This window comes from Lipophrys pholis, assembly GCF_963383615.2.
Source record: "Lipophrys pholis genome assembly, chromosome: 1".
Lineage (NCBI taxonomy): Eukaryota > Metazoa > Chordata > Actinopteri > Blenniiformes > Blenniidae > Lipophrys > Lipophrys pholis.
This window is the reverse complement of record NC_137635.1, coordinates 29,963,825-29,978,829: the sequence shown is the minus strand read 5'-3', so window position 1 is coordinate 29,978,829 and position 15,005 is coordinate 29,963,825. Positions and strand designations below refer to the sequence as shown.

Genomic DNA, 15,005 nt, shown 5'->3' with positions numbered 1-15,005 from the left:
CATTTGTTGGAAAACAAGACGACATAAGTCATAGTCTGGACAATAGCACCCCCTCTGGTTTGTCCACATATTGCACCCTGGTTGTTACTATTTCCACTCTGGAATCATGACTTCCTTGTATTAACTGAACGACCCTTGTGAATAGTGTCGACTGAGATGTGTTATTACTGGCAAACAACCTCGTTCTTCGTCTTTATTGTGCAGCTGAATAACGACGCTGAGAGTCTGCTCAGTGGCGAAGACTGCGATGGAGGAAGCGGACCACAAAAACACAAACTCTCCTCCACTCACACAGGTTGGAACTCCGGCCTGGCAATTCCAACATACAGTTTTCTTTTCTTTTAATTTTCCCTTGTCCTGTTCGGCAGCTGAGGCAAAAGATATTATGGAATTGAGAGACTTCCAGTGTCAGAACAGGAGGAGATGTGGAATCTCTTTATACAGAGCTGGCATGGCTGCCGGACACGGCCGGCGTGGGAACGCTTTTAATATCCACGGCTTATAGGATCACACTGTGAGCTGAATGACAAAATTGACCAGGTCATTATCATCTGCGCTGAGAAAAATAAATCTGACAAGTAAATTTGACTTAAATGACTCTGTGAAATCAACAATAAAAAAAAAATCAAGTTAGTATCTTTATATAAAGATATCTAGTATTGAAGTCAAAAATATTTGTTTAAAAAAATACAAGACACAGATTTTTCTTTTTTCGTGGAACATGAATAATTTAATTAATGTGAGCCAATATTTTTTATATTCATTCAAAAGATAATCAATTTTACTGTTTCATTCAAAACATTAAATACTACAATACCCAAAAGCCATTAGGGTTCCAAAACACTACAGATGGACAGAATGAAGATATACAAGGGCAAAATTTATTTGGATTTCATTTCTCCTGGAAAGAAATAAAAAGTAAATAGATCAATCAAGGAGGATTCTTGCTTGATCAACATAAATAAATCGGTGTGTGCTGGACTGTCACGTAGGTTCATTGCAGTGTGTATTTCCAGGTGACAGCGTTTCCATGGGGGGTCACAGAGCTGCGTATCGATGGAGAAGGAAACAGTGGGAGAACCAGGACAGCTGCAAAAGAGACGAGCGTAAACACATATTGTACGTTTTTTTTTTATTCACATCCTGCAAATTTTCATCTTAAAAGGAGCACTGTTCTATTTTTCTGAGGAACTTTGTTCCTATGTCTTTTTGTTTATGACACGTATTCTGGTTTATTCCAAGGTTTGTTTCTTCTTTCTTCATCAGGTTAGTTTTTGTGTAGAATTCACTGTATTTGAGATTATGTGGTGTTTGTGTAGGTACGGCCCAGTGTTCTCCAGTGAGGAGGAGCGGGGGGATTCAGAGGAGACCACTCCTGCTCAGACCTGCACCCTGAGGAGCCACGACTCCCACTGGAGGGACTTTTCACGTAAAACAGGCGGTAAAGAGTCATAAATCATTTGAGAAAATAAAACTACAACACGGAAAACCAGGCGTTGCTCAATGATGTGCTTTACCTGCAGGAAACTCCAGCTTCTTTGCATTGTGGAGCTCAGAAAACCACGAGGATGGATTTGAAGAATCCCCCAGCACCTGTTCCCCTCTCTCACCTCCTCCTGCTCCTCCTGCTCCTCCTGCTCCTCCTGCTCCTCCCCCCCGGTCCTCCCGCTGGACCACCGGCCCCCTCTGTTCGCCTCCTCCCGTCATCTCCTGGAGGCAGAAGGTGGATTTAGACGGCAGACTGGAGGCGCTGCAGCAGCAAATCAGCAGGCGAGATTCTTCACTTTCTACTCTTCACTTTGTTCAAACTGGTTCTTTACTCATGTTAACCTCTTCAGGGTCTTTAGCATCGGGATAGTCCGGGACCCGGTTCACTAGGGGGGGAGGGGAGCTGAGGATTTTCACCCCTTCATTTGGTTCAGGAGGCGTTCACGTTCACTTTAGAGAGCGGACCAAACCACCTGGGAAAGGTCACGCAATTACAACAGCTGCTGGTTAGGGGGCGCTGTCACCTGAAACAAACACTGACCAGAGAGGAAGTAAAGAAGAAACACGGCTCATTGATTGGTCCGGACCGAAACCAGAAGTCCTGCCGCTTTAGCCTCCTATGGCTAGGCTAGTTAGCTCGTGGCTAATGGTTAGCCACAAATAACCGCGGTATAAAGAATGCTTCCTCATAGTCTCTCCTTCCTCCTTTCCTATCTACTTTTCCTTAACCCCATGGCTGACGTCACGGGGTTAAGGAAAGGTGTTAGGAGGCTTCCTAAAGGAGTTAGAGAAAGTTCGATCATGTTGTTGTGACCGCACTTTCACCAGGTGAGGTAATAATAAACCGCCGGCAGCGAAGGTTACTGACGTCTGCCGTGTGAAAAAACTACACATTTCTGAAAATGGACTACAAAAAGTGCATTTCCACCACTTTCCACTGAGCCTCTACCCACTGATATCATCTCAAATAACACAAGGTTTGAATGTAAATCAAAGGAAAAGAGGCTGCCGGGTGAATAAATAACCAATCAAACTGAGAACAGGCGGCACAAAGACTTAACCCTGTCCGTTTTACAACATCTGCAGAACATTCATAGTCAGGATCTGGGTTTTAGCTTATTTAAAGTTGTTCAAGGCAGATTATTGCAGTGGTAACTTAACATGATCTCTTTTGAGTCATCGTTAGTTTCCTTGAACGCTCGGATGAACAGGTCCCTTTAAATGTTGTCGCCGCAAGGAATTGCGGGCAGCATGAGCTCATCTCCTTTGGTAAAGGAGTGTTGCCTAGACTAAGGGAGGTTCTAAATGAAGCATTGAGCCTCCTTTCCTCAGCTTATTGAGAATTCGAACGCTCCTTATCATGGCCGCCACTAAAACACTTCTGGGGATTAAGGAAAAGTGGATAGGAAAGGAGATAGGAGGGACTATTAGGATGCACCCATCGTCTTCAGACCAGATATCAATGAGTCTTCCTCTCTACCTCTTCCTCACTACTCCACGTCTGCACGTCAGATATTTTCCAATTTTTTCTTTCTGCGTCTTAATTCTTCTGATTCGCGCGGTTAGCTTTGTTTGTTTACTACCCAGAATGCCTTGCGCACTACGTCACGTCCTCTCCCTCCCCCGTGAACACGTCTGGGACTGTCGAGGGGACGGAGAGAGGGGACGCGTTTGACCACAGCTGCACGTCGTTAGGGTCGGGTACCTTTCACATTCGGACCGATAAGGTACCGATACCCGGTACCTGGGAATCGATACCGGTACTCAACTGTACCAATTTTCGGTACTTTTGTGTGTTTATGTGGTAATAAAATATGTAACATTTTTGAATTGCAGGTTGGAGTCTCGCATGTCTGCAAACATCGGCGCCATCATGCAGCTTCTTCAGGGTCACATGTCGACGGTCCCGCCCTCCTACAGCACCATGACATTAACCACCGCCCTCCCCTCCTCTGCGCCCCCCGTAGACCGCTTGGCTCCGCCCTCTCCCACCGACACATCAGCAGACCCCAACGTCCTGCCGCTCGGAGACGATCGAACCTTTTTACTTCCTGAATCTGAGTCTCTGATTGCCTCGCTCGCTCCCGCCTCCAGTTCACCCGACACCCCCGCTTCTCAACAAACTCCACCCGAGCCGTTCTTCAACACGCCCCCCCTCAGCACGGAGACCCCACCCCCTCCCAGACCGCCTCCGACTGTCAGCCACTTCGGTTCGGACCCAGACCCAGACCCCGACCCCGACCCCGGCCTCGGTCTCTCAGGTTCTCTCACCGTTCACAATCAGTCCAAATCAATGAGCGTTCACACAAACCAAAGTCCACATTAGAACAACCTGCCTCCCTGCTGAACTTCTTGTTCTCGTGTTTGGGGGACGTCCTCATCTGGTTTGTTTCTGGAAGTTTCAAAACTTTTGATGAAACCATTGACTTCAGGATAAATTCCTTTAACAAAAAAAAAAACAAGCTCCTCTCTTGCTGGTTAGAAGCTTTTATTCTGGTAAGTTTGGTTTTGGCATGCGTTGGACCGTCGGCAGCCATATTGGTACTCCAAACAGCCTGAGGGTTCGACGTCCGACGAGTGGCAGGTGCCTGCAGGAAGAGCGAAATTGGAGTTGTAAACTGTCCACATGATTCCACATCAAAAACCTTTTAAATAAATAAATAAGATGTATTTCTACAAAACCTAAACAAGACAAAATATTTAGAGTGAAAAAAAGGTGCAGTTTTATGATATTTTTACTGATGAGTGGCACCGTGAAGAGTGAAAAGTGAATCTTGATCCTCGTTTCCACTGCGCAGTGCGTGACGATACGTTACGTTATGGTACAGGACGGGTTTTCATGCGTTTCCACTGACGAAACATTGGATGGTACCAAAAGTATCGTAACCAACCGTTATCATTTTTCGTCACCCTCCCGTTGGGGTATAGTCTCGTCAATCTGTGGTATTTTAACATCAAATCTCAAAAAAATTGGCACAAAAACAAAACATATCTTATTTTACTCCAAATTTAATAGGAAACACAACAAAAGTCACTGTAAATCAAATTGGATTTATTTGATACATTTTATTGTTATTTTTATTTATTTGATTTTATTGTTGTTTAAGTTTGATCCTCTATGTGTCTTCAAAAATTCTTTGCAAACTTAATATTGCAGCCAAAGGGGAGCAAAGTATGAAAGTTTTTATCTCTTACAATTGAACACAAATTGAAACATGGCTTATATCCTAACACTCCAGATGCAAATGCATTAATTATTGTGCCCTATGACGTGATATTACGTCACATTTGTATAATAATTTGTTAATATAACTGAGAAAAGTATGTGCATCACAATTAACCATAAAAGTTCAAAATAGGAGACTAGATTTTTTAGTAAATAGCTTATACTGGGCAAAAGATTAACTTAACGATAATTATGGCCTTGAAATATAATGATAAGAAATAAATACGAACCACTGACCATTAATGCAGCAGGCATATCTCGGATTTAAATACAGCAGGGCAATGATGGGAAGACGCTTGGCGAGAATTTTTAAACGGGAATTTAAAATTTTTAAAATTCGGAGGGGAAAAGTGTGAAATTTCATCTGTATTATTGACGTATGTGAAGGTAAGTTAGTACTTCTTGGTATAACTACTAGAGACGCACATGCACTGGGTCTTTGTGGTTCGAAGCCACATGAACTAATTATATTTTAGTGAAAATGTCTTTAAATATACAGAACAAGTACATCTATTAACTCACAAGGGACTAATAAATAATAATCAAATTAAATAAATAAAAACTAGAGCTACACTCGGTAGAGCGCAGACTTTCGCCAACGCCACATTTGTTTGTGGAACCGAGTTAGCATCGCTAGCATGATAGCCGTTAGCCCATATCAATGTTAACTAGGTTGGTCAGGTAGCTATATCACTAAGCAAGGAGCGTCTCCATGGCAACAGACCCTGATCTCCTTTGATCTCCTCCATGAGGGGCCTCATCCACTTTGTACGGGACAATTTTTGGAGTTTTTTGGGATTAATTCAGAAATGGTCAAATGTTAACGTCCCAAAACAATTAGTCCTTGGATGATGACAAATCATCCCTGAAGGTGTCATGCAATTCGGGTGAGTAGTTTTTGCGAAAAGTTGGTAAAATACATACATGCAGACAAAAACCTAACCTTCTCTACCAACTTCGTTGGTCACCCAATTTCCGTTGGCGAAGGTAATAAATTAAATAAAGAATCTTCACCGGGATCTTGTATGAGTACAAGTATGAGTACGCTGTGCAGTATCGGTCCCAATAGCCAATACTAGTATCAATATCAGCATATCAGTATATTACATAATATGACAGAAAAATACAATAAACTGCTGTAACTATTTGTAGAGGTGGTGGCTATGATGCGAACCTATCAAGTCTTGATAAGTTACCGTGATCATTCCTTTGCAGAAATATTTTGAATCCATACTATTTCAAGCATGAAGTAAATGGATAATTGAAAAAAAAAGAAAAAACTTGATGTATTTTTCAGCCGAACGTTTCAGTATAATAAGGATCGGTCATTTATTGTAATTCTCTTTGTTCGTAGAGTGGAGGCAACCTGCCAGAGAAGGAGCCGAGTCTGTGAATCCTGACTCTGGAGATCTGGCAACGTCGCTGGAGCGCACCAAGCGCCATAGTCCCACTCAGGGGTCTGTGACCCGCTGATCCACGGAACCTCTGTGGCTCCCTGCCGCTTCCACTCAATCATGTGTACATAAATATATTGTTTTCATTCATTCATAAATGTTCTGCAATAACATGTAACTAGGAATGGGACCCTTTCACATATGAACCGATACGGTACCGATACCCGATACCTCAATAGTACCAACTTTTTGTACTTTTGTGCATTTATTTGGTAATAAATGTCATTTAGTTTATTAGATCTAAAAAATTTTCAATTTAACATCTTTATTTAATAATCTTAGTTTGTAATCTTTGACAAACATATCAAAACATCGCCCAAATGCTTGTATTGTAACGTCACAGTTGTTTCACAAATTTCTTCAACATAAATACCCTTAACTACAACTACTCAGTGTTCTTTCCTATTCCTTTCCCCTCTGGAAACATCATGATGGTAGATCTGTAGAGCCGTAATGGTAGATCTGAGGTTGTCGTCAAATTGTGAGAAGAATCTAGTGCTAAACCAGGAGCTTCCTCAGATTAAAAATATTCTCGCTCCTGGCCACGCACTTTGTGTCACAAATACTGCAGCGAGCGTTATCTGCATCGCATTTTTAAAAGTAGAACTTCTCAACTATTCTCTCCCCACCATGCTCTGCAGCTGACATCACTCCTACCTCTTCCATTCCCTCAGGCACAAGGATGCGTTTAGATACCAAAACATGGAACCGTTTCATTTTACGTGAATCAGTACTAGGTAATACTGACGGAGTTCAGTCTGTACCTATAGAAGTACCGAATTCGGTACCCATGAGTTTTAATGTCATAAAAACTTATTTTGTACTCAATTGCTTAAAGTATGATGCTGTAATATTGTATGTTGTCATTTACAGTATTTTCTTCCACAAACACATAAATTGTATGAATCCAAACTGAATCAAAATGACCAGGATTTGAATGGTTTTTGTACGACTGCTGCGTTCACACAGGAGATTCTACCGTGATGAAATGATTCAGGCCTCTTGTATGCAGCAACAATTTCAAGTGAAAACGCAAAACTCTTGTTGTGTCTTGGGAGTCCGTTTATACGACAACGGTGCTCGGAGCCACTGAAACGTTTCATGTGTTTGTGGTGTTATTACAAAAACAACCAACAGCACCCACTAGTGGCTGTAGAGGAAAACTACATTGTGCTCAGAGCTTTACAGTGTAAACACGACTTCTCTGAAAGAAAATTGCAGACGGTGGATTTTCGCTTGAAATGTGTAAACTGGGTCTAAAACTGTCTAGTTGTCTAGTTGTAATGGCTGATGTAGTTTTTGTTCTTAAAGAGTCGAAATAAATCAAGTCTCCAACATGTTTCTTGTTTTCATGAAGTTTTCCATCTTCATGAAGTTATAAAAGCTCTGCGTATGGTTGACTTAAGTGCTTTCATTTATTAAATATAAAAATGTTTGGAATTGTACAGTTTTCTCAAATAACAACGTATAATGCATTACAATAAAATAAATTAAAAAAATTCACTAAAAAGATATTACAGATTTTCAACCTGACACCTCCACACTCTGCTCGCTTCTCTACCAAAACAACATTGAATAAGTTGAGCAGTTATATTAGGATTGTACACAGAACATGGGAGTACATGTTTCCTTGAATGAGTGATGGAGGAGCAAACTGCTGCTCAGTCCCGACTGCTGAAACCAGTCTGCCTAGAAGACTGACACTGATCAGTTGGTGTCGTCAAGACCAACAAACCCAAAATCAAGACAAGACTTCAGGCGCTGGGACTAATTCAAGTCCCGACACCAGTCTCAACACTTTCACTAACTCTGTCCATTCTTTGTATAAGTAGGATGGAATTACTGTCCTCTTGTATGTTTGAGGAGTAATTTCCCCCGTGAAGGTTTTGAATCCAGTCTGCAAGGCAGTCAGTGTGGTGTTCAGGAGACTTTTAACCAATATCCAAACCAAACTCTCCATGAAAACTTCATCTTCTTTTTGTTTGGTTTCTCTGGTAAAAGCATCGAGAAATGACTGTGTTGTATGTGGTGTTTTATAAATAAAGTTGAATTGAAATGAAACGTAATCTTCCTTGGAGAATAATTTTACTAGTGATAAGAACAGTGGACTGTAAATATTTATTTATTCTTCTGTTTTAATTTATTTCCACTTATTTATTCTTGCACTGCATTTTAGGCACCTTATTTTATGTCAGGGATCTTTAAGTTATTTTATCTCCGGTACCTTTGTGTGTTTTATCTTTGACCCTACATCGAAATCTCGGCGAGGCGGAACTCGCCATAACACCAATTCACCACATAGCAGTCGTTACACCACCTCGCCAACAGGGGGCAATGATACAGTCAAACCCTTTCGAATAACAGAGAAAAAGAAGAAGAAGAGAAGCGGAAGTGACTCCTACGTGTGCAGCTCTATGTTTTCATGGGTTGAATGAGTCAAACTAGCTCAATAACAATGTTTTGTACGCGCGTCCTTCATAGATTAAAACACCTGCATGTCTCTCAGTCGTGTGCGAACATCCAGGTTGCGGTGCTGCGTCACGCTGCGTCGTATTCTGTGTGCAGTGCGACCGGACTGCAGCCGCTCCGCGCGGGGAGAAGGTCATCACGTGCGCTCCAGCAGGTAACACACACACACACACACACACACACACACACACACACACACACACACACACACACACACACACACACACACACACACACACACACACACACACACACACACACACACACACACACACACACACTGGAAACACAAAGACACCGTAGCCATAGACAGACACACAATAAGAGACAGACACACTGTAGACACGGAGACACACAGACTAAGTAACTAATAAAAGTGTAGTTGATTTTACAGCCTGTTTAATTCCAAACTAAAACTCAAGACAATAAGACCAATAAATGGTGTTAAAGAGCTGCTCAGCGTCTGTCACTGCAGTTGCTCAAGAAACAAAGCAGAGTTTGAGCCACGGCTGGTGCAAATTTGGGGCAAGAGAAAGAGCACTGTTATCTGGAATCTCAAAGCACAAAAATACGTTTAAGGCCCTGTTTACACGACAACGTTTCATGTGACAACACTGCAAAAAAAAGTGGGGGCGTTTACAGTGCAGCAGCGGACACAGAGACAACGGTGTAGTTAGTACGCTGGGCCCATGGAGGGCGCTGTTGCTTGATTTTGTAATGAAACTACACAGATGTGTGCAGAGAACAATACACTATAAACATGAAGGAAATGGAGAGCACCTGACATCCGCATGGACTGATGACACATCGGATGCTATCAGGGGTGAGTCTCAACTATTAAACTACTGATCTGGACGATAAAACTAGACTATGGACCGCGAGTCGTACCACTACGCGGCCGCCATGTTTGTTTACAACTGGCTGAGCAGGAGGGAGGGGGAGAGATGTGCATGCGCAGTAACAGGCTCTGTAGCCTCCATCAGTCTCTGCAGGAGGGATTTGCTCCGTGAAAGAATCTTTCCACCTTGGGAGCCGGATTAAAAACTTTGTAGATACAGTGCATCCGCAAACTGGTGTCGTGAAAACGGACCCCCCAAAAGTGAGGAAAGTTTTGCTGATACACTCGAATTGGTTGTCGTGTAAACGGGGCCTAAGTCACAGTATAATGGAAGTTTTTCTATTTACGTCAGATTGTGCGCGTTACTGCAGGTTCACCGGGTGTTGTGGAGCTCAGAAGTACCTGCGTACTGTCAATGTGTCTCTTTATAATCTTGTAGGATGCTTTTCACCTGATAGTTTACAAAAACAAACCAATTTGAAATATATTGGGACAAAAATGTAAAATAAAAACAAACTAATGATGCTTAATACTTCAGGACAACTACAACAACACATTAAGTATTCAATTGAGATATTTTAACAATTTGTGGCGAATTAAAAATTGTTGAACCGTTTCAGAGAAAAGAAGCTTGCATAATCGTTTGGTTTGTAGTTTGAACGCCTTCCTCTGACTTGTGTTTTCTCCTCTTTGTGTTTGATTTAGTCGTCCTTCGCGCCGCCCGCCCGCTGGCTCTTCTCTGCGGCGCCCCCTGAAAACGGAAACCTGATATACACCGGAACTCTGGGCACGGCTGTCCGCGGTCAGTGTCTTCACCCTGTGGTGCTTTTACTTTGGAATCATGCTGCTTTGTTTATCCTCGACACTGAGAGTTACTGGAATCATGTCATTTTATTGTGAAATTCATCCATTCCAGTTTAGCTTTATAATGCTTTTTGTTTTGTTTTTACCTGAACTACAGATTATTAGAGTTAAACGAACACAGCCCCGGTTGGACAGGATGTTTCAAAACTTTTCAGATGAAAGGCAAAAAAAACCATTCAGGTACTTTTTAAAACACTTTTTTTTTTAAGTAAGCAAACATCACATTGTAGGACTTTAAGAAAAAACAGATCAAAATTATTTGTATTAGAATTTAGAGCTTAATAATAAAACGCAGCCCAGTTCTCTAGTATAAAAATCTATTGTGTCATTTGCAAAAATAAATATAAATAAATACCTGATTACGGCTTTTAAAAAAAAGAATAACGAATTCTGTTATGTTTTAGCTTTAGAGCCTCATTTCTAAATGTAAACAGTGCAGTATTTATGATACTGCACAGTAGGTGAAGTTACAATCTGCAATGATGTTTTGATAAAGACGTGATGTGTGATAAATAAAAGCATTTCAATAGACGTAGGTTTGTTCTTCTAGACCAGCGGTCTGCAGCCTTCATGACCAAAAGAACCGTTTTCACAATTTTCTATCAGATAGAATTTGTCTGAAGCTGCAAAACATTTTATTTATCAGGATTGAAGAAAAACTGGTGTGAATACAGAAACAGAGTTGGCATTCAAAGTGTTTCAGCATTCATGAAGTGTTTCAGCATTCAGAGTTTCACGGCTCAAGTTAGACATATTTTCATATTTTTTGCAGCAGTTTTTTTTAAAGATTTTTCTTTCATGAATTTTCCTGCTTTGGTATCTTTTTTATGCATCTTGCCTCTTATCTATTGTAGTTGTTTTCTCATTATAGAGCAGTTCTAGCAGTACTTGAACTTTTTTCTTTCTTCCATCTTTCTCACACACCCTTACAAACAAAGTGTTCCCTTCACAAAAAAGCTTTAAAACCTTCACAAGGCTTGTTCAACACTGAGATGTTGGAGTCGAGAGTAAAAACCCGATGAAATAAGATTTATTTCCACAAGTTTTTGCTAAAATATTCTGATAAGCTAACGTTCTGATCTGTTTATACACATTTGTGTTTGTGTATCATTGTAATGGATTGTAAAGTGATCCTGATCATATATGCAGAATTAATATAGGATAGAATTAGTCGCAAGGAATCAAAACAAAGTCTTCTTTTGAAAAGGGATTTTTATGTCTTTACTTTATAGTAGGGCTGCAACCAACGATTATTTTGATAGTCGATTAATCGGTGGATTATTTTTTCGAGTAATCGAATCGGATAAAAAAAAAAAATCATAAATTGGAGGACCAGTTGATACTGAAGGAACCAAACACCAAATATGTTAGTTATTTAAAAGCACATAACTGAACCAATACAAAGAGATATATATATATATATATATATATATATATATATATATATATATATATGCATACGCACATGTATATAAGATGTATCTAAAATAATCATTAAATAAGGTTTAATTAACTTCAGGGAGCACATCTAGTCCAGTTTCACCCTGAGGGGACCAGACTGGTAAAATATTACTATAATAACCTTTAAATTTACACTTGAAAGTTTTTCTTTGTTGTAATCACAGTGTACCTGATGAAATCATCTGTATTTTTGTAGGATCAAACAGTTAGTACTGAAATTGATTACAGTCTCAACATAAAGTCAATTTTAATGAAACATTTTGGTGCAAAATCCAATGAAATGTCAAGATAAAACTTGTATAAAGTTTATATAACCTCCTTGCTTGGTGGGACCAGACTGGAGCCTCCTGGTGGGTTTTGTTCTCCGGGCCTTATCTTCTCTGCTGTTAAGTAAAAGTCAAACTTAAGTACGTCTGACGTCAAACTCGTCATCCACCCTGTGCGCCGGGGACACGGCGTGGGGATTTTTGGGATCGTTCCGTTACGCAGCCTGAATATTCTAACAATCGGGTTCAGCTCAAGTATTTAGGCCGTTTCAGTGTCGCTCAGCTTGAAATTCACCAGGACAACCTGTCCGTTGTCCTCGTCAGGCAGGTTTGTCCTCATTAAGGTGTGTTAACAGTTAAATATGTGTCCATGCACAGGGGCGTGTCCAGTACAGGGTTGTCTCTGTTACCAGGTCCTCACAGGTTCTTCTGTACCGCCTCCGCCTCGCTCCGTTCAACGCGCCCTGCAGGTGGAGGTTCTGCTTTTAAACTTTGTTTCAGTCAGCCAGCGTTGATGAAGCTCCGACGGTGAAGTAAGCGGCTCCGCAACATGGCGAGTGACGCGTAAATCACATGACACAACAAATCCATAATGAAATTCGTTGCCAACGCTTTTAATAATGGAATTTTATCGATTCGCTGATGCAGCCCCAGTTTGTAGATTCATATCCAATGGGTGCTTTAGGTTTTTTTTTTTGTTTTTTTTTAATGTTTTTTAATTCTTGTTCAAAAATAAACGAATGAATCGGAAAAAAATCCCAAAGGAAATGACACCTTGCTGAGAGTGAGGCATCAGCAGAGGCTGTGATTGGCCGCTTTAGCCTATGGTGGCTGGGCTAGTTAGCTCGTGGCTAATGGGTCACCACAAACAACCACAATATTTAGTCTTCAGACCAGATATCAGTGAGAGTCTTCCTCACTACTTCTTCCTCACTACTCCACATCTGTCCAGCAGATATTTTCCAACTTTTTCTTTCTGCGTGTTATTCTTCTAATTCGTGTAGTTAGCCTTGTTTGTCTACTACCCAGGATGCATTGCGCACTACGTCACGTCCTCTCACTTGTAAAGGAACCCAGACCGAGGTTGTGAAGAGAACCAGAGATCTCTTGTTTGCTCCGGTTCAGAGTTCCTGGGCGTTTTCACGTCGCCCAAATAAAACAGTTTGTCCCTGAAGAGACTCTGGTCCAGAACAAACAGGGACGTGAACACGCCCTAAGAATCACTTGTTGAAGTATTGGAGTTATTGAATCTGATCCTGGACAGTGACCATGTCTGCAGATGGAGGATGTGTGACGACGTGGTTCCTCTCTTCCAGGGGTGAAGCTGTTCTCCTACTGCACCAGCGGCACCAGCCTGGTCCTCATGCCTCAGATCCTCCTGAAGACGGGTGTCGGGGTGGACGCTCTGGCCCTGCAGGTGGCGTTCTGCACCATTATCGGCATCTTCACCTTCCTCACGCCGCTCCTCCTCCACCTCTGCACCAAAGGCTACGTGCTGCGCCTGTACCACCACCCGGACTCGGACACGTACACGGCGGTCACCTACAGCGTCCTGCTCAGGGAGACCAGGAGCGTCTTCCACCAGAGCCAGGTCCGCATCCCGGCCGTCAGCAAGATGTTCACCACCTTCTACGGCAACAGGCGGAGCTTCCTGGTCAACCCCGACCAGTTCTCCCTCCCGCACGACTACAACCACCTGATGGGCTACGACAAGCCCTTCAGCTTCAGAGACGAGGACCTGGACCAGCCGGACCAGCCGGACCGGAGCTGAAGGACTGACCGGTCCAGCTGAGGTCCAGCTGAGACACGGCGAAGCTTTTTGTCTTTCCAGATTGTTAATAAGGTAGAATAAATTATAACTGTCAGTGTGACCTCGGGCGTTTTTACTTCAGCCTCTTCCTCACAGATCAAGACCCATAACGGCATGTTGGGTGTTTCCATGAAATAAAAAACTTTAAAGCTCATATTAGGCAAAATTCACTTTCTAATGGTTTTCCAACAGCATTAATCGTCCCCATACCTGGAACGACGCCCCAGAAGTGAGGACAGTCTGTCCTCTCTCTCCTTGGCTTGTTTCAGTTTTTAAAAAGTGTGTTGCTCCATCCAGCCAATCAGAACTCAAACCCTACATAGTGTCATCGGGGGTTTAGCCAATCCCAGTCAAGGTAGGCCCTCCCTTTGACTCCTCCCACAATTAGGCAGCTCTGCTGTGGCACATGGCACCACCAGAGGAAGTACTTCCTCCTCTTCCCAAGATGGCCATGTGTGGGCGGAGCCAGTCCAGCTCACACAGACGCAGCAGATTCTGAATGTAGCTCCTATGATCCAACATTCAAATGGAGGAAAATCAATGAGAAGCTGGATTTGGGGTAATAAACTTTGAATAAAATGTTTTTTGACCAACGAGACCAAGTGAAAGTGTTGAAACGCTGGATAATATGAGCCTTTAACCTAAATACGTCTTTATTGAGGATTTCTTCTCGATTAAAGTCGAATCTAAAACGTTCATGTTGGGAAAAGACCCGGACTCCAGATTTCTCTTGTTTCTTCCCCTCGGATGAAGGTGTGACCGTCGAGGAAACTCGGGTGGTGAAGCGTGCACATGTTTTGAAAGGTTAAAGAAAGGCTCTGCACATCCAGTCAGAAAAACATATTTACTCCTTCAGGGAGACGAACTCCTCCTCAAACCCTGAAGTTCTTCTGAGGATGGATGAATCTTTATTTCAAACATTCAAATAAAACATTTAGATGAAAAACAAAAGAAGACAATCGATCTACATTTGCATGAAAGAAACATTTTACTCTTACCCCTCAAGACTTTAATGAAATGTACCAAGTACATTAACCTATAAATCGATAACATTGGTATCAGCAAGAGTATCTTCTGAAGAGAGAACGGAAAGTACAGACAAGGAAGGATTCAAAATGTCTGTCGCTGG

The 15,005-nt window shown here is 41.9% G+C and overlaps 1 protein-coding gene across 2 annotated transcripts; it reads left to right on the top strand.

Annotated features, from left to right (window-relative positions):
* The first annotated feature begins 8,530 nt into the window (after positions 1–8,530).
* On the top strand, positions 8,531–14,817 carry tmem70 (transmembrane protein 70). 2 transcript variants are annotated; one of them, XM_080487970.1, is made up of 4 exons: positions 8,531–8,791; positions 10,181–10,277; positions 10,437–10,519; positions 13,383–14,581. In XM_080487970.1, exons 3-4 carry the CDS (start codon positions 10,495–10,497, stop codon positions 13,835–13,837), a joined length of 480 nt encoding a protein of 159 aa, XP_080344096.1. In that variant the 5' UTR covers positions 8,531–8,791; positions 10,181–10,277; positions 10,437–10,494; the 3' UTR covers positions 13,838–14,581. The 2 variants fall into 2 exon arrangements, with proteins under 2 accessions (XP_080344096.1, XP_080344095.1); XM_080487969.1 differs by lacking the exon at positions 10,437–10,519 and having other exon boundaries at positions 13,383–14,817.
* Positions 14,818–15,005: the final 188 nt, after the last annotated feature.